The sequence below is a fragment of the Schistocerca cancellata genome, chromosome 8, assembly GCF_023864275.1.
Source record: "Schistocerca cancellata isolate TAMUIC-IGC-003103 chromosome 8, iqSchCanc2.1, whole genome shotgun sequence".
Lineage (NCBI taxonomy): Eukaryota > Metazoa > Arthropoda > Insecta > Orthoptera > Acrididae > Schistocerca > Schistocerca cancellata.
The window spans coordinates 16,058,617-16,079,246 of record NC_064633.1 but is presented as its reverse complement, the minus strand read 5'-3'; the positions used below and the strand labels follow the sequence as shown (position 1 = coordinate 16,079,246).

The 20,630-nt window shown below is 43.1% G+C and overlaps 1 protein-coding gene across 1 annotated transcript in view; it reads right to left on the bottom strand.

The window, feature by feature from the left end:
* Nucleotides 1-20,630, bottom strand: part of LOC126094929 (acetylcholine receptor subunit alpha-like 1) — a 499,702-nt gene that overhangs the window by 24,537 nt on the left and 454,535 nt on the right. Inside the window, exon 7 of the mRNA XM_049909576.1 lies at nt 18,410-18,928. Coding sequence (XP_049765533.1) covers nt 18,410-18,928 — 519 coding nt within the window. The remainder of the gene's footprint in view (nt 1-18,409; nt 18,929-20,630) is intronic.

The window sequence follows — 20,630 nt, the reverse complement described above, 5'->3', positions numbered from 1 at the left end:
TCCTGTTTCCTTAAATTACGTAACTATCCGGCGAACGGTCCGGACACTTGGATGATATCGTCCAGGATACCGAGCAGCATACATAGCACACGCCCGTTGGGCATTTTGATCACAATAGCCATACATCAACACGATATCGACCTTTCCGCAATTGGTAAACGGTCTATTTTAACACGAATAATGTATCACGAAGTAAATACCGTCCGCATTGGCGGAATGTAATGTGATAACCGTACTTATACATTTGTGACTATTACAGCGCCATCTGTCACAAAGCTAAAAAAGTTGTCCAACTAAAACATTCATATTTCTTTACGTACTACACGAATATGTATTAAAAATGAGGGTTCCTATTAAAAAAAAGCAGTTGATATCCGTTTGACCTATGTCAACACCATCTAGCTGGCCAACCATAGCGCCATCTGGTTTCCCCTTCGAGCTAGACAAGTTTCGTTCTTTGTAATTTTTTCGTTTGACGCTTATTTCGTGAGATATTTGGCCCGGTCATGATCAATGGACGACACACCGTTGAAGACCAGGTGAGAAGGAATTAAACTATCATAGAGTTTGAATGGGGACGATCCGTGAATCTGTTGGTAAAACGCAAGGACACACTGGTAGATTATGATTCAGGAAGGAATGAACTCCGTGCTGAAGGTGGCAACAGAAAAATCAGTACAGAAACAATTATCTAAATTTAAGGAAACTTTGGCAGACCGAGTTTTTTTAATAAAGTCACAGGGACTGTAACTGAGAAAATAACTTTATCGTAAGCTGGCAGAAATTCATTACAAACAGGGTGATGTAAAATAGACTTTTTGCAGATGTGTATTGAAAGAGAAACTATCTGATATTCAGCAGAGATTACACAGATTGCGAGGGAACTTTCAGTTTTTAAAATCGTTCAAGACGTTTTGGAAACGTACTGTGAAACGAGAGAATTTGAAAATACTCGAATTCAGGTTCTGTGATGAGGTGGAACACGCTTCTAAACTGCTCGCACGAGCCAAAAGATAATCGGTGCCTGAAGTTTAGTGAAGGATAATAGTTAACGAAGGGCATACGAAATTCAGGACTATCGTGCCGACTTCATAGGTTTCTCTAAATGATTCGCACACAAGTATTGGTATAGTAACATGCAATCCATTTGAGCCCCAAAATGTGTTAGAAGTCTAGCCTGTAGAGTGAAAGTGAGTAGTTGTACAGCACGTTGTAAGCACATGCCAAACAAGCTGAGGTGCGAGGATTTTTTTTATAAAAAACGCTAGGCGATATTTGATCATAAGTATTTAGGGTTTGGTCGTGTATACGTCTTGCCGTTCCAGATAGGGACGTCCAGAGTGGATGATTATCAGCTTAGTCCGAAAAATCAGAAAATATAACCAGCAATCGATTTAGAAATTAGATGTGAATTGTGTCAGAAGTTCGTGAAGAACCAGAAGCAATATCGAGATAAAACTTATAAACTGATTCGAAGCATGAAGGCTGAAAATAGGGACAGTTAGCAAGTGATCAAGTTAACGTAATTAGATGGAAATTTCTATTTATTACAGATTGTAAAAAGCGATCTGAGTTCGCTTTGAAGAATATTTTGATAGCAAATATCACATTCAGTACTATTTATTGTGGCTGGCCAATTTCAGCAGTTAAGGCTGTTATCTTCATATCCGTAAATTGATGCAGTTACACAGGGTACACGTACAATCATTACTTATGTTTGCCTTCAAAATGAGGAAATGGAGTTTCTACATTTTCATACCTTTGAAAACTTCTTCTCATACGTTCTGTTCCATGATGACTATACCACACATGTTATGTTGACTTTATAGTGCACATTCGACACTGGTTTGTTAAAAATAAAAACTGGTCTGTCACAAAAACAGTACAGTTATAAAATACCTGGTGTAACTAGGGTTGTACACCCACATAACAGTGCATATTTGTACAAAAGTTTAAATTTACAAGATGAATTAAACACATCATGGATCCACATTCTCACAAGTCAACTGACTGATAGTAATGCACAGACAAGGCACGCAAGAAACTGTGGTCGCTAGATGGCTCTTATATAGGTATCTCTAAACCATGTCGTACATTTGTTTCCATTTTGCTTAAAATTAAAAATTTCTTTGAGAGTTTTTAACATATGAAAACAATACTGATATTTATGGAATAACTTTATAAACTTCTACAAAACATTCTTATTTACAATATGCGTTACAGACAGGATTTTATTTTTCAGAGTTCTATTTTTTATTGTTCTTTGGATAGTATTATATTACTATATACATGGAATCGGTTCATATCTCAGATTTTTTCCACTTGCTACCCAATATCCCAACAAGACACGTAAAACGTGACGTTATTCTTGAATGGTGGAAGCGATCTGAGAGTGTGGGGGATGGAAATAAGTGTGTATAAATAACTTTTGTTGTGTCTAGACAAGACAGTCTAGACACAAGGTGAGGTTACCGAAAGGGCACGCGTCAACTCACGCCGACTGGCGTGAATTCTGGAATAGGATACGTAATTAATGTTATAAAGAAAAGTACGTAGCTGAGGTGATACTTAACTTTTAATCCATCATTTGTATACAGTATTCTTGATTATACAAGTGAGACTCTCTCCAGAAATGGTTAATGGCGACTTGCTAGGTCGTAGCCATGGACTTAGCTGAAGGCTATTCTAACTGTCTCTCGGCAAATTAGAGAAAGGCTTCGTCAGTGTAGTCGCTAGCAAAGTCGTCGTACAACTGGGGCGAGTGCTAGTCCGTCTTTCTAGACCTGCCGTGTGGTGGCGCTCGGTCTGCAAATACTGACAGTGGCGACACGTGGGTCCGACATGTACTAATGGACCGCGGCCGATTTAAAGCTACCACCTAGCAAGTGTGGTGTCTGGCGGTGACACCACAACTTGCATATAACTTGAGCACTGTAAGCTGAAAACTGCTATGTCTAGGCCCAGCGAAAATGGAAAGGGGGGTCTAGATCCAAACACAGCAATTTGCAGTGCTCAAGTTTTTTGTATGCACTTATTCCCATCCGCAGCACCCCCTAGACCGGTTCCATCTTTGTTTTACGTGTCTTGTGGGGATATCGGGTAGTAAGTGGAAACACAGCTGAAGTACTTACCGACTGCATATATACAGCAATATAACGAAATAAACACTAAAATCCCATGTATAATGCACATTGTAAGTAAGAACTTTTTGTAGAGGTGTATAAACACTCACTGCGTAAAAATCAGTATCGTTTTCAAATGTTAAAGAGCTACTCTCAAAGAAATTTTTAATTTTAAATGAAATGGAAACAAATGTGCGATGTGGTTTCCAGATACCTATGTAAGAGCCATCTAGTGGCTGCAGTGATCTGTACGCCTTATCTGTGCTTTACAGTCAGTCAGTTGAACTACTCTCCTGGAAATGGAAAAAAGAACACATTGACACCGGTGTGTCAGACCCATCATACTTGCTCCGGACACTGCGAGAGGGCTGTACAAGCAATGATCACACGCACGGCACAGCGGACACACCAGGAACCGCGGTGTTGGCCGTCGAATGGCGCTAGCTGCGCAGCATTTGTGCACCGCCGCCGTCAGTGTCAGCCAGTTTGCCGTGGCATACGGAGCTCCATCGCAGTCTTTAACACTGGTAGCATGCCGCGACAGCGTGGACGTGAACCGTATGTGCAGTTGACGGACTTTGAGCGAGGGCGTATAGTGGGCATGCGGGAGGCCGGGTGGACGTACCGCCGAATTGCTCAACACGTGGGGCGTGAGGTCTCCACAGTACATCGATGTTGTCGCCAGTGGTCGGCGGAAGGTGCACGTGCCCGTCGACCTGGGACCGGACCGCAGCGACGCACGGATGCACGCCAAGACCGTAGGATCCTACGCAGTGCCGTAGGGGACCGCACCGCCACTTCCCAGCAAATTATGGACACTGTTGCTCCTGGGGTATCGGCGAGGACCATTCGCAACCGTCTCCATGAAGCTGGGCTATGGTCCCGCACACCGTTAGGCCGTCTTCCGCACACGCCCCAACATCGTGCAGCCCGCCTCCAGTGGTGTCGCGACAGGCGTGAATGGAGGGACGAATGGAGACGTGTCGTCTTCAGCGATGAGAGTCGCTTCTGCCTTGGTGCCAATGATGGTCGTATGCGTGTTTGGCGCCGTGCAGGTGAGCGCCACAATCAGGACTGCATACGACCGAGGCACACAGGGCCAACATCCGGCATCATGGTGTTGGGAGCGATCTCCTACACTGGCCGTACACCACTGGTGATCGTCGAGGGGACACTGAATAGTGCACGGTACATCCAAACCGTCATCGAACCCATCGTTCTACCATTCCTAGACCGGCAAGGGAACTTGCTGTTCCAACAGGTCAATGCACGTCCGCATGTATCCCGTGCCACCCAACGTGCTCTAGAAGGTGTAAGTCAACTACCCTGGCCAGCAAGATCTCCGGATCTGTCCCCCATTGAGCATGTTTGGGACTGGATGAAGCGTCGTCTCACTTGGACTGCACGTCCAGCACGAACGCTGGTCCAACTGAGGCGCCAGGTGGAAATGGCATGGCAAGCCGTTCCACAGGACTACATCCAGCATCTCTACGATCGTCTCCATGGGAGAATAGCAGCCTGCATTGCTGCGAAAGGTGGATATACACTGTACTAGTGCCGACATTGTGCATGCTCTGTTGCCTGTGTCTATGTGCCTGTGGTTCTGTCAGTGTGATCATGTGATGTATCTGACCCCAGGAATGTGTCAATAAAGTTTCCCCTTCCTGGGACAATGAATTCACGGTGTTCTTATTTCAATTTCCAGGAGTGTATGTACTTCAGAGAATGTGGACCAATGGTGGTTATAACTCCTCACGTAAACGTCAACATTTGCACTAATGCGCACTGTTGCGAAATTCATCATCTAATATGCATCAGTGGAATGTTACGTGTGCCTAGACAACCCTAGTTACACTAGGTACTTTTTAACTTTATTGTTTTTATTTGTGACAAACCTGCTTTTATTTTTAACATTCCTGTGTGGAATGTGCTACATATTATCCACTATAACGTCAACAAAGCATATGTGATATAGTCATAACGGAAAACGACGTATAAAAATAAGTTTTTGGGGATATGAAAATGTAGAAATTCCATTTCCATATTTGTGGTATCATGTTTAAATAACGATTTTATATGTACTGTATGTAAATGCATCAACTTACATATCAGAAGATGTCAGCCTTAACTGTTGAAACTGGTTGTCAAACTAAGTAGTATTGAATGCAGTCGTGGCTATTAAAAATATCTTTGGTGCTATTAATCGAGCAATAGGCATGAAGGACGATTCAAGGTTTGCTGTTAAACTGGAAGGTAAGCGGTTGTGCGCTGTCCAAGGTACCGAATTAATAGCAAAATGTCCGTGTATTGCAGCCAAAATTAATGTCTTTCAGACAACGCCTGTATTGCTACTAGGTCAGAAGCGTGTTTACTGTGAGTTTGTCGACTGCCAGATTGGTTTGCGAGGGGTGGGAGAAAGCGATGTCGGTCACCACATAGACGGTATCAGGGTGAGCAACTGTTCAGAGAGAAAAATCCCTGCTGCCTCCCGCAGTGCAGTCACCCAAACATGTACTTCATGGATTAAAAAGTTGAAATCTCGTACGGAGGTAAAAATATTTTAATGTTGTTACTAATCTAAACTAAAATCAGTTCTCTTTTTACATGTTTAATGAAGATCGTAATTTCAACTACTACAAACATGGCCCAACGAGGGAAAAATGTTGTGGAAGGAAAGATCCAGTGCACGAGACTTACGGGGAGAACAGGAAGAAGGTAGGTACGAGTAGATCAGATCACGAAAATCGCCAACCTCTTTCTTTTGCAGTCCAAAAGAGTAGTTAGTAACTGTATGGTATGGCGACATTGGTTCATGGGTCATTACACTCACCAACGAGTACATTGACACGTATTTCTTCTGCTGCTGATAGTTACAAGCAAAGGAAGTAGAACGAAACAGAGGGAAGTACTGCCCTGCAATACAGCAGACAGCAGTTGATATCTCACACAGTAAAAACCCAGCAAGTGCTAGTAGGAGTCGAGCTCCGGTGCTTCCGTACGAACTTACGTGTATTCTTCTTCTTTTGCTGGTGCCTTGTCCATCTGTTTCGCAGGGTCAGCATGGTTAGGCCGGATTTGGCGAGGTTAATTTTCAGGGGTGTCCGGATGCACTTACTGCCACCACTCTATACCCCCAGGACGGAATTAGTGAATCCCATCTGTCTGCGTCTAGTGTAATCCATGGAATAGTGCGAAAGTGTTCAGATGTTTGCGAGTTGTGTAACTGAGGCGTAACTTGGGAACCAGCCCGCTTTTCACCTAGCAGGATGTGGAAAACCGCGTAAAAACCACATCCAGGCTGGGCGGCACACCGGCTGACGTCGGTAATCCGCTGGGCGGATTCGATCCGGGGCCGGCGCGCCTACCCAAGTCGAGGAAGCAATGCATTAGGGCTCTCGGTTAACCTGGCGGGTATAAACAGTTAACCCACACCGAGAATTTAACATCTCGACGATTTTTCCTAGTTAGCGATATCGAAACTGACTAAATATCGGTCTGGGGACTTCCAAGGTTTTCTACTGTATATTAATTTTTTGTTTTAAGTTTGAATTTTTGTGTCATTTTGCACTCGTCACAGTAATTTTTTTTAACTATTAAGTAATTTTGCAGTTATACTAACACCCTTCGCCATCTGGCAGTTGCAGGTGCTTTGACTTCGTCAGCTCTCAGTCTTTTGCGATTACTGATAAGATTTGACTGAAGTCTCCAGAGAAGAAACTGGCGGAGCCGGCCACAGTTCTATTGTTTTTATCCAGATGACGAATTGTTCTGTGCAACAATTTAAAGGCTATTTTATGGGACATTGGAACCTCATTCTAAACAATGGAAGTGCAATCGTACATCAGTTACGAGTATTGCTTTGCTCTGAAACATAACAGATGCTGCACGTATCACATACGTAGACTCTCAGGAAATGTATGTATGTGGAATGATAATGAGCCACGTGGTAAGTCGGGTAGCCTTATGCCTGTCATCACTATCTGGCAAAGGAAACGTTTTCACAGGGGCAGAGGACTGCACTTCATCGTATCCCAGCCAATCAGTACGAAATATTTGTAAAGTATGTAATCAAAGATTTCTCGTGGATCACTCTGTCTCTTACTGAAAATCAGATCAAACTTCTTATAGTCGTTCCTGATATATTCGACAGATTAAAAATGCAGTGTAAGCCCATCATCTCTCTCTCTCTCTCTCTCTCTCTCTCTCTCTCTCTCTCTCTCTCTCTCTCTCACACACACACACACACACACACACACACAAAACATAAGTGTGAAAAAATTAAAAAATAAATATTTTGTGATTTTATTCCTTTACTTTTACTGTGAAACTTCGCTTCGTGTCAAATATCGTGATTCAGGGCCAAGGGGAAATACTCTATAAGTTTTGATGTGACCCTGCGAGTATCTTTTTATTGCATTTACTTATAAGCTTGAATCTCTTAAACCTCAAAAATACCGTAGACCTTAGTATGTGACATAAATTTCAACTTGATAGTCTAACTACTCCTGTGAAAAAGGTGTCTTTACAGAGGGACAGACAGATAGACAGATGTGCAATAAAATGATCGTATAAAGCATTGATGCCCACCTTTTTAACTCAGCTGGACCATATTAGGACGAAAATTTTTAGGCTGCACCTAAAATACCTAACACTAATTGCTGCGAAAAAAAGAACAGCATGGACCAATGCGAGAATAGCATAGTGCGGAAGGAGTTTCAAATTCAAAATATAACTTAACAAAAAACGAAATTTTATAGACCTTTTTTTCGATCGTGTGACATACGCGACCTTCTTGAGCCTAACTGAGACTTGCTTAGGGCCGTGGGCAGTGGGTTGGATACCCTGCTTACTGTTTTTACTGAGGTAAAATAGTGCAGTGTTCTAATATTGTCAAAAATGTAGTGTTGGCTGTAGCGAAATACTAACGACTACCGTTCGATGCTTTCAGACCGATTCTGCATCAGGGAATTGATCGATCAACTTACAGTTAACACATTCTACAGAAAAGGGAACATAAGAAAATTGATAAGGGCTGCACACACAGGTATGGAGGAGACTACGCGTATGATGCCACTCATCACTGATATACTGAATGCATCTTTCGCCAAGAGACTTGCGACAATGATAGGTGAGCACATCCCTAATGAAGACACCAAGCTGTGAGTATCCACTGCCTAAAGAGTTTCTATGTCCCAGGATGCACTGTCGAAATGTCCAACAATGAAGGATTGTTCAGATACTACGAATGAAGATGTATTATTTTCCATTAGCATCCGACGAACATTTGTAGTGCACCACGGAACAGCATTCAGGGACCCACATGGATTAAATAATGCAAAATAAATCTCACACGCAAGCTAATCGTTTTTAGACGTGTTGGGAAATTGTGCAGTTTCATTCTGTGACAAAACACAATAGTTAATAACAGATTTCCGATTCAATCAATACGATTCCCTATTAGCCACATTTCCTTCTTGTAACCTGTTCCCAGTTCTACAATTTTGGTCTCTGTTGCCTTACATTCGACAGATTTGCGCCCAACAATAATTAAAAGAGCTGATATGACAAGAGGGTCGCCACATAACTTTCCACTCACTGCGATACCGCCAATGCGACCACAACAATATTCAAACATGGTATGTGGAAGAAAGAAGCAGCAAGAACATTGCTTGAAAAATATGAAATGAAAATCTGTGTTAATGGAGCCACTGAAGCTGAAGGAAAAAGAAATTTGACACTGCCCTAAGAGGTGACGTGTCTCCAAGAGACGGACAGTGATGAGGCAATGGAGGGATTAATTTTAGAAGAGGCAGGAGAGCATGAAGGAATTTCTTCGTAAAGGGCTATAATTATAAGGTAGACTTAAAACCACACTAGCTGTTTAAATTACGTTTTACTCTATTCTGATAGCGAAGAAGTAGGTAGGAGAATAACGGAAAATTGAGGATAGTTTGGGAAATATTAAAGCAGGTCAGAACTTGACCGTCGCTTCTTTTGTAACCGTGGTGGTACATAAACAAAGCATGTGATTAGTTTTTCATGCACATAATCTAAGATAATTAAATTTTAAGCTGACAGATTAAAAAACTATATTGGTGCAATAGTTTGGTGACGTAAGATACAAGGTCATCCATGATGTGTGAGAATTAGCAAGTACCTTTGACACAAAGGAGCTATAAATACATAGAAGTTGTATTTAATGGCAGACGCTACCAACACAGAGCTGTGCTTTTTGGTTTGGATGTTACCATGTGAAAGTTTCTTACAGCTTTGGACAGTGTATTGGGGCAGGAGCTCATAACAAGGTGAATGATTTATTAACTACAACATTGACGTTTCAGGAGCATTGTGCAGTTTCGGAAAAACATTTCTGTGCTTTGAACAGAGTACAGATGATTTTAAAATTCGGCAGAATGGAATGTATGGCAGGAAGGTCAAAAAGTGTGGACCACTGTAAAAGTAGAGAAAATGAGAATAAGCAATTATGCTCATTGCAAACTCAAAAGACAGCTCTTTTCGCTATTTAGAATGGGAAAATATGTTCAGAATTTTATCAAACCAGACATTTATTTCGCTGAGATACACAAGAAATAAAGAACGTGATTGTGGACTCAGAGGTGCTGCAATTACTGGACATTGCGGAGGAGGAGTTGACGATGCTGAAAGAAAGGCACTAGCAACACGTGAGTTCCCCTTTTGTTGAACCACATACAACATTAGGTGAGGGACACGATGTGAATTGTTACTTTATCAAATAAAAAAACTTCATAGCAATAGAGGCATACAAAGTACATACATAGTTACATTGACATTAGCCAAGTGGACACCTCTAGTACAGCTTTTTATGAAGTCGTTTATTTCAAGTTGTTTCAAAAAAGTCACTATGTGCTAAGAACGCCCTACAGTCCTGAGTGAGGAAGGAGATAAATATCTGGTTTCGCTCTCAGGAGATTCAGTGAGAGATATGAAGCAGTGATCAAGTTTCACTTGTATAGAGCTTCTTGTAAGGCCGTTACTCATTTAGACTGTGGTCCAAGTAAAATTTGTGTCAGCCATCCAAAATGACAGGAGAAATCATTAAAGTTTCATAGAATACTATTAACACATAGCCATTAAGAATCAGCCCATGATTCCACAAAGACGCAGAAAAGAAAAGATGTCCATTGAAGTAGGTTTCTAACAGTTAAGGAAAACGAAGCATCACTGGTTTTATTTGCTTACAATATTTTACTTCTTGATATGAAGAACAGAACATGATGGAGCGGTAGTTAGGACAACGGACCTGAATTATCGATGAACGAAGTCCAGATCCCAATCTGGCCATGCAGATTTAGGTATTCCATGGTTTAAATCGATTAGGTTGAATGCTGTTATGTAGGACGAGGAATCTATTATGGATCTAATATGTGTATACGCACCTGAATAATTGGAACAGTAATTCTGTACATAGTTATAGCAACTGCATTTATAGGATATGTTCTACCTTGAGGTCAAATATCATTCTGAGGTGCAACAGTAATTACGAATTTTTTAGCAGCAATTTCAACTTAGGAACAGATTTAGTTCTTTTGGGAAGGACTCAGGTGATTGGTGATGAAAAGGTTTTGGGTCTCCAGCTGCTTTGCTATATCGAAGTCCCACGATGTTTTCGGACACCTACAGACAATAGGCAGTATCTCGACACTTCATCAGTAGAAGACAATCGTCGAAACATCGTGGTACATCTACACTGCCAACTGGCGAGAAACCCGAGACCTTGTGATATAATATCATAATCGATTATCGAAGCAGTGTCTATCATGGCACATAGGAACAAACTGTTTGAGGCTAATCTGAATATATATCACCTGAATTGTATTTTTAGGGTTCGGTGTCTCAGTCAGTAAAAACGGAGCCCTTATAGGATTATTTTGTTGTTCATTTGTCTGTCTGTTAAGACCCCTTTTAATCAGGAACGGGTACAGCTGTTGAATTGAAATTTATGTCAAATGCTTAGGTCTATAGTCCCTTGGAGGTGTAAAAAATTGAAACTTCTAAGTCTATAAAATTAAAAGATGTGGGCATTCGTGCCACATACTTTGATACTCGGAAACTCACTCATCAGAACCTAGAGACGACCTACCTACAGGGTGATTCAGCAGACCTCCAAAATAATGTCGTTTTATACAATTTAAAAGGAATCACCAATGCCACAATGTTGAAATGTGAGCGGGACTCACTCACGCTCTGAGGTTCCGTACAGACTTAGTTATGTATAAACACGATGATTCACCTGTGGCTACGGATGTCGTTTTCTGCAAACCACAATGTTATATCTGGCCTTCAAAAGCCATGCACGAGATTTTCGTATTCTCTCGCTCGCTTGCTACCGTAGCGAAAAACTGAACAGGAGCTTTTCGTGGAGGATCTAATGTAGTTAAATTTTCTGTTGGAACTAATTTTTACTAGAGGCTATAGTTTTCAATACATCCAAGAAAAACGTACAAAAGTGAGCTTTAAATGCATACCCACTCCCACACTTAGCTTCCACCGGTCGCGATTTTCAGTACATTGTTCATGGCACTTCCGACAACTACTGTACGAAAATTTGTGGCTGTTCGAGTTATTTTCCACATTCGACCTTCCTTAGTCTTCTTTGACTGGCTAAGTAGAGCAATTACAAATTGAGAAATCGACGTTCGTATAAATATTACCTAACAGTTTTGTAATTTTAACAGCGTAAAATAAATAATTGCTTCGTTGTATTAGTCAGGCCTTCTCCCTAGGGAACTACCGTGCTTGTAAGGATTAAGTTTAGATCGAACTATCAGCGTAATAAGTTTTAGAGTAACGTAAACAAAATTTGTTTTCCTTTCACTGCCATCAGGAGAATCTCAAATTAATAATGTTAACGACGTACCCGATTGCACCGGTGGTGTAATAGTCTAATTAATACAGATCAAGAAAGATCGACTATCGAGAATAGTTTCTGTAGTCGGTAACTTTGTACAGTTGTAGCATGGGATGCCGCGAAGAACGTATTATAAATCCTAACTGGTGATGGATGAGTATGTGTGTGTGTGTGTGTGTGTGTGTGTGTGTGTGTGTGTGTGTGTGTGGAGTTACGTTTGAAAGTCACTTTTGTAGGTTTCTCTTGAATAGCTAGAAAACTGTGGCCTCCAGCTGAAATGTATCCTATTACAGAATTTAACTACATCAAATTTCCTACAAATTTCCTGTTTATCAGCGGAAGAATACGAAAATATCGTGTATGAATGGTGTTTGCATTAGACAACATCCGTAGGCACAGCAGAATCATCCTGTTTATGTGTGATTAAGTTTGTACGGAACTTCAGAGCATGAGTCCCACTCACATTTCTCCGTTTTAATACATGCGTATAGCAACATTGTGGCATTGGTGATTCCTTGCGAATTCCTTAGACATCACATAAAACTTCTGAAACCGTCTTTTAGATTCCTTTCAAAAGACCATATTTTGAAAATTAATTCATTGTACTACATTTTGTAACCAAAAATGGATGATTTAGAACAACTAAAGACCATAATTGGATAATAGGTTTTATGAGAGACCTTGTGATTTGGCTAATTTCAAAATTGCACAATACATTAACATAGGAGGCTGTGCTCATATATTAAAAGTTATTGAAAGTACTGTTTTGAGAAGGAACGTTCATTCAACATATACCAGAGGAAAACGGATCATGTTTTACATAAAAAATTTTCACCCAAGCACATCTGCTGAATTCATGATACTAAAATATTAATGGTGTAAGTAATATTTATCTCTTTAAAATTACTGAATTATTACATTTTGACAAAATATGATACTAGTTCTGAATCAGGATAAAAATGCCTTGAAGATGAGATCATTTGTTCATCGATTCGCACTCGTTTTAATTTTCGTGAAAGTACATTTTTTTATTTCGTTAAAATGGCAGACAGGGCTTTAAAAATAATAGAAATTTAATATGCGAAGTAAAAGATGTTGTAAGTTAATACTAATGTAATTAAAATAGTGCAAGCTTGTAGACACATTAATTCTACTATAGAGTACATAACTACACTCCGTTTTCGTGACCTATCGTCCCTAAAACTAGAGAAATGAAGGATATCTGTAAACTTATTTTAGAAGGGCTCCGAAAGACACTTCTGAGTGAACTGAAGCTGTGGCAGATCGTGTAGATCTGCAGTATTCTTAATTTCTCTGAATACCTTCCCAATGTAGTTATGCAACAGTGCAAAAACAATTCCGATGGATCTTCTATGTGTCAGGCCTTCGTGAGTTGTATTTACGTAATAAATACTAAAATATGAAGAAATGTTTGGCCTAGTCAATGTGTAAATGGCACATAAATAGAAAAAACTGATCGAACAAGCTAACTTTGGGACCATGAACTCGGAACTGGCTGCAGACAATTTAGCTCTTCATATGATACTACATCTACATTTACATGGATACTCTGCAAATCACTTTTGAGTGCCTGGCAGAGGATTCGTCGAACCACCTTCACAATTCTCTATTATTCCAGTCTCGTATAGCGCGCGGAAAGAATGAACACCTATATATTTCCGTACTAGCTCTGATTTCCCTTATTTTATCGTGGTGATGGTTTCTCCCTATGTAGATCTGTGTCATCAAAATATTTTCGCATTCAGAGGAGAAAGTTGGTGACTGGAATTTCGTGAGAAGATTCCGTCGCAACAAAAAACGCCTTTCTCTTAGTGATATCCAGCCCGAATCCTGTATCATTTCTGTGACACTCTCTCCCATATTTCGCGATAATACAAAACGTGCTGCCTTTCTTTGAACTTTTTCGATGTACTCCGTCAGTCCTACCTGGTAGGGATCCCACACCGCGCAGCAGTATTCTAAAAGAGGACGGACAAGCGTAGCGTAGGCTGTGTCCTTAGTAGGACTCTTACATTTTCTAAATGTCCTGCCAATAAAACGCAGCCTTTGGTTAGCCTTCCCCACAACACTTCCTATGTGTTCTTTCCAATTTAAGTTGTTCGTAATTGTATTTAGTTGAATTTACGGCTTTTAGATTAGACTGATTTATCGTGTAACCGAAGTTTAACGAATTCAAAAAATGGTTCAAATGGACTTTGATTTTATCCATACTGGATGAGAGGTCGTGGTTTTGAATGTTCAATGTTAAAAAAATATATCGGCTCAACCACTTGTTTATAGTGTACAACACTAAGATTGACGCGTTTCGGAAGTCAAGCTTCCATCATCAGAATAATAAAAAGTAAAAGAACCTGTTAAAACTCGCTAAAATGGAACATGCACCAGGCACAATGAAATTGATAATAAACAAGTGGTTCATGGTGTGGGTTCCTGTAGTCATGTCCTAGTTATGAACCACGGGCAACGTATGAGTGGCCACGTAAGTGGTCCCGACAGTCGGGATATCAGTTACTTTGGAATAAGGCTGGGCATCTCGGACATATTCTGAGTCGTGGTCACCTTTGTGCTCATACGGCAAAGACTACCAAATCCACCGGTTAGTCCCTCAGCCGTTAAGGGTAAAACCCAATGGGACTCGGGGCAAGTAAGGCTAGCAACCTGCTTCCCTGGTACTTTAAATATGATGCTGGCAACAATCAGAGCAAAATGCCTCGGACCTTTGGAGGTGGCGGAGTTCAAAATGGTTCAAATGGCTCTGAGCACTATGCGACTTAACTTCTGAGGTCATCAGTCGCCTAGAACTTAGAACTAATTAAACCTAGCTAACCTAAGGACATCACACACATCCATGCCCGAGGCAGGATTCGAACCTGCGACCGTAGCGGTCACGCGGTTCCAGACTGAAGCGCCTTTAACCGCACGGCCACACCGGCCGGCAGGTGGCGGAGTCCCACCTCTAACTGACAAACCAGGGACTCCTAAGATACGACTTGGCAAACAAATGGTAATGAGTTGGGAGCTATTAATATCAATGGGGGCTACTCTGGGAAGAAGGTGGAGCTGGCAGAGGCTGCAAGTAAGATGGGGCTGGACGTTTTAGCTGTTAGTGACATTCGGGTAAGGGGTGAGAAAGAAGAGGAAGTGGGAAAATACAAGGTCTACCTGTCAGGAGTCAAAGCTGGAATAGCACAATGGGGTGTAGGGCTTTACATCAGGAAAGAAATGGAACCCAGCGTAGTTGCAATAAGGTATGTAAACGAACGACTGATGTGGATAGATTTGACAGTGTCTAGCAACAAAATTAGGATTGTGTCAGTATATTCGCATTGTGAAGGGACAGATCAAGATAAGATGGATAGTTTTTATGAGGCACTCAGTGATGTAGTTGTTAGAGTAAAGGACAAGGACAGTGTTCTGCTCATGGGTGATTTTAACGCCAGGATTGGAAATCGAACAGAAGGGTATGAAAAGGTTATGGGTAAATTTGGAGAGGATATGGAGGCAAACGGGAACGGGAAACAACTCTTGGATATCTGTGCCAGTATGGGCTTAGTAATCACAAACTCCTTTTTTAAACATAAGAACATTCACCGGTATACTTGGGAAGGCAGGGGAACCAGATCTGTCACTGACTATATAATAACAGATCAGGAATTCAGGAATGCTGTGAGGGACACACGTGTATTCAGGGTATTCTTTGATGACACTGATCATTATTTAATCTGCAGTGAAATTGGGATTGTGAGGCCGAAAGTGCAGGAGGTCAGGTCCATATGTAGGAGGATAAGAGTGGAGAAACTTCAGGATAAGGAAATTAGGCACAAGCACATAACAGCGATCTCAGAAAGGTACCTGTTAGTTGAATGTAGTCAATTACAGTCAGTAGAAAAGGAATGGACAAGGTACAGGGACACAGTACTAGAAGTGGCTAAAGAATGTCTTGGAACAGTAGTGTGTAAAAGTAGGATGAAGCAAACAGCTTGGTGGAATGATACAGTCAAGGCAGCCTGTAAAAGGAAAAAGAAGGCGTATCAAAAATGGCTACATACCAGAACCCAGGTAGACAGAGAAAGTTATGTTGAAGAAAGAAACAAAGCCACACAGATAATTGCAGCATCCAAGAAGAAATCGTGGGAAGACTTTGGAAACAGGTTGGAGGCTATGGGTCAAGCTGCTGGAAAACCATTCTTGAGTGTAATTATCAGTCTTCGAAAGGGAGGTAAGAAGGAAATGACAAGTATTTTGGACAGGTCAGGAAAACTGCTGGTGAATCCTGTGGATACTTTGGACAGATGGAGGGAATATTTTGAAGAGTAGCTCAATGTAGGCGAAAATGCGATCAGTAATGTATCAGATTTCGAGGTAGAATGGGATAGGAATGATGATGGAAATAGGATCACATTTGAGGAAGTGGAAAAATGGTCAATAGATTGCAGTGCAATAAAGCGGCTGGGGTGGATCAAATTAAGTCGGAACTCATCAAATGCAGTGGAATGTCAGGTCTTAAATGGCTACACAGGATAATTGAAATGGCCTGGGAGTTGCGACAGGTTCCATCAGACTGGACAAAAGCAGTAATCACACCAATCTTTAAACATGGAAACAGAAAAGATTGTAACAACTACAGAGGTATCTCTTTAATGAGCGTTGTGGGTAAAATCTTCTCAGGTATTGTTGAAAGGAAAGTGCGAGTATTAGTTGAGGACCAATTGGATGAAAATCAGTGTGGGTTTAGGCCTCTTAGAGGTTGTCAGGACCAGATCTTTAGCTTACGGCAAATAATGGAGAAGTGTTATGATTGGAACAGGGAATTGTATCTATGCTTTATAGATCTAGAAAAGGCATATGACCGGGTTCCTAGAAGGAAGTTATTGTCTGTTCTACAAGATTATGGAATAGGAGGCAAACTTTTGCAAGCAATTAAAGGTCTTTACATGGATAGTCAGGCAGCAGTTAGAGTTGACGGTAAATTGAGTTCATGGTTCAGAGTAGTTTCAGGGGTAAGACAAGGCTGCAACCTGTCTCCACTGTTGTTCATGTTATTTATGGATCATATGTTGAAAGCAATAGACTGGCTGGGTGAGATTGAGATATGTGAACACAAAATAAGCAGTCTTGCATATGTGGATGACTTAGTTGTGATGGCAGATTCGATTGAAAGTTTGCAAAGTAATATTTCAGAGCTAGATCCGAAATGTAAGGACTATGGTATGAAGATTAGCATCTCCAAAACGAAAGTAATGTCAGTGGGAAAGAAATATAAACGGATTGAGTGCCAAATAGGAGGAACAAAGTTAGAACAGGTGGACGGTTTCAAGTACTTAGGATGCATATTCTCACAGGATGGCAACATAGTGAAAGAACTGGAAGCGAGGTGTAGCAAAGCTAATGCAGTGAGAGCTCAGCTACGATCTACTCTCTTCTGCAAGAAGGAAGTCAGTACCAAGACTAAGTTATCTGTACACCGTTCAATCTTTCGACCAACTTTGTTGTATGGGAGCGAAAGCTGGGTGGATTCAGGTTACCTTATCAACAAGGTTGAGGTTACGGATATGAAAGTAGCTAGGGTGATTGCAGGTACTAGTAGATGGGAACAATGGCAGGAGGGTGTGCACAATGAGGAGGAACTGGGAATGAACTCTATAGATGTAGCAGTCAGGGCGAACAGGCTTAGATGGTGGGGTCATGTTACACGGATGGGAGAAGCAGGGTTACCCAAGAGACTCATGGATTCAGCAGTAGAGGGTAGGAGGAGTCGGGGCAGACCGAGGAGAAGGCACCTGGATTCGGTTAAGAATGATTTTGAAGTAATAGGTTTAACGTCAGAAGAGGCACCAATGTTAGCACTGAATAGGGGATCATGGAGGAACTGTATAACGGGGGCTATGCTCCAGACTGAACGCTGAAAGGCATAATCAGTCTTAAATGATGATTATGATGATAATGATGACAAGTGGTTGAGCCGATATATCATCTTAACATGGTTCAAGCACTATTCGACTTAAGTTCTGAGGTCAGCAGTCGCCTAGAACTTAGAACTAATTAAACCTAACCAACCTAAGGACATCACACACATCCATGCCCGAGGCAGGATTCGAACCGGCGACCGTAGCGGTCGCTCGGTTCCAGACTGTGGCTCCTAGAACCGCACGGCCACTCAAGCCGGCGTTTAACGAGTTCCTTTCAGCACTCATGTGTATGATACTGATGAGATGTACTAGTTGGATTATTGAATGGAGCCTCGCAATTTATTTTAATGTGGCCAAGGTACAGGAGGCGTCCGTATCATACGCTGGTAAAGCCTATACGGACAAATATCGCCCATTTAATTGGCCCTTTTGCTTTCCGGTGTTGGCGACGAGGGAAGGGCACTTACGCTCTCAAACTTGTCCTTGTTCTTGACGTGCTGGGCGATGAAGCGCGCGTCCTCGATGGTCTTCTCCATCTCGTGAGTGGGCTTGTCGAAGGAGGGGCTGACGTCGTGCGGGTGCAGCGCGGCGGCGGCGGCGGCAGCGGCGGCGGCTGCGGGGCAGGAGGCGGCGCCCCCGAACAGGTCGTCGTCGGCGGCGGGCAGCGGGATGCCCGGGGGCAGCGGCAGAGGCAGCGGGGGCAGGCCCTGGTCGCCGAAGGCGGCGGCGGGCAGCGCCAGCGGCAGGTCGTAGTCGGCCGAGAAGCGCTTGCCGCCGCCCCCGCCGCCGCCCAGGCTGACGCTGCCGCCCACGCTGCCGCCCAGGCTGAGGCTGCCGCCGCCGCCGCCCGTGGCCGCCGCCGCGAAGCCCAGGTACTTGTCGACGTCGGGCGGCGTGTCCAGGAGCACGCCGTCCGGCGCCTCGTCCTCCTCGTCCACCGCGTCGTCCTTCTTCGGCCGCTCGATCAGCAGCACCTTGGGCAGCATCTGCGGGCCAACAGCACAGCGCGCGGTTACCTCAGGCGCACACTGCGGGCCAGTTCGCGTGCACAGGTGGGCAGGGCTGAGCAAGCAGCTACCAAATAGGCAGATACGGCAGCTGGGCTGAAGCGAGCGTGACAGTTCTGCTCCGGCAGGACTGGGGGCGGCTTGGCCAAATGGTTCGCGCCTGCCCAGAATGCGAGTACTAGGGCCGTCTGGTGGGTTGCATACACTATATGAGCCTGCATGCGAGTGAGACAAATGGAGCCCATCAGTGCCCGCGTACTACACTACCGGCCATTAAAATTGCTATACCAGACGTCTATTGCTACAGACGCGAAATTTAACCGACAGGAATGTGGTGTCACCGCCAGACACCACACTTGCTAGGTGGTAGCTTTAAATCGGCCGCGGTCCATTAGTACATGTCGGACCCGCGTGTCGCCACTGTCAGTGATCGCAGACCGAGCGCCACCACACGGCAGGTCTAGAGAGACGTACTAGCACTCGCCCCCGTTGTACGACGACTTTGCTAGCGACTACACTAACGAAGCCTTTCTCTCATTTGCCGAGAGATAGTTAGAATAGCCTTCAGCTAAGTCCATGGCTACGACCTAGCAAGGCGCCATTAACCATTTTTATAGAGAGTCTCACTTGTATAATCAAGAATGCTGTATACAAATGATGGATTAAAGTTAAGTATAACCGCAGCTACGTACTTTTCTTTATAGCACTCAATACGTATCCTGTTCCAGACCTCACGCCAGTCGGCGTGAGTTGACGCGTGCCCTTCCGGTTACCTCGCCTTGTGTCTAGACTGTCTTGTCTCGACACAACAAGGAAGAAGATGCTGTGATATGCAAACATTAGCTTTTCAGAGCATTCACACAAGGTTGGCGCCGGTGGCGACACCTACAACGTGGTGACGTGAGGAAAGTTTCCAACCGATTTCTCGTACACAAACAGCAGTCGACCGGCGTCGCCTGGTGAAACGTTGTTGTGATCTCTCGTGTAACGAGGAGAAATGCGTTCCATCACATCTCCGACTTTGACAAAGGTCGGATTGTAGCCTATCGCCATCGTGGTTTATCGTATCGCGACATTGCTGCTCGCGTTGGTCGAAATCCAATGACTGTTAGCAGAATATGGAATCGGTGGGTTCAGGAGGGTAATACGGAACGCCGTGCTGGATCCCAACGGCCTCGTATCACTAGCAGTCGAGATGACAGGCATCTTATCCGCATGGCTGTAACGGATCGAGCAGCCAAGTCTCGATCCCTGAGTCAATAGATGGGGACGTTTGTAAGACAACAACCATCTGCACGAACACTTCGGCGACGTTTGCAGCAGCATGGACTATCACCTCGGAGACCATGGCTGCAGTTACCCTTGACGCTGCATCACAGACAGGATCACCTGCGATGGTGTACTCAACGACGAATCTGGGTGCACGAATGCCAACACGTCATTTTTTCGGATGAATCCAGGTTGTGTTTACAGCATCATGATGGTCGCATCCGTGTTTGGCGTCATTGCGGTGAACGCACATTGGAAGAGTGTATTCGTCATCGCCATGTTAGCGTATCCCGGCGTGACGGTATGGGGTGCCATTGGTTACACGTCTCGGTCACCTCTTGTTCGCATTGACGGCACTTTGAACATTGGACGTTACATTTCAGATGTATTACGACCCGTGGCTTCACCCTTC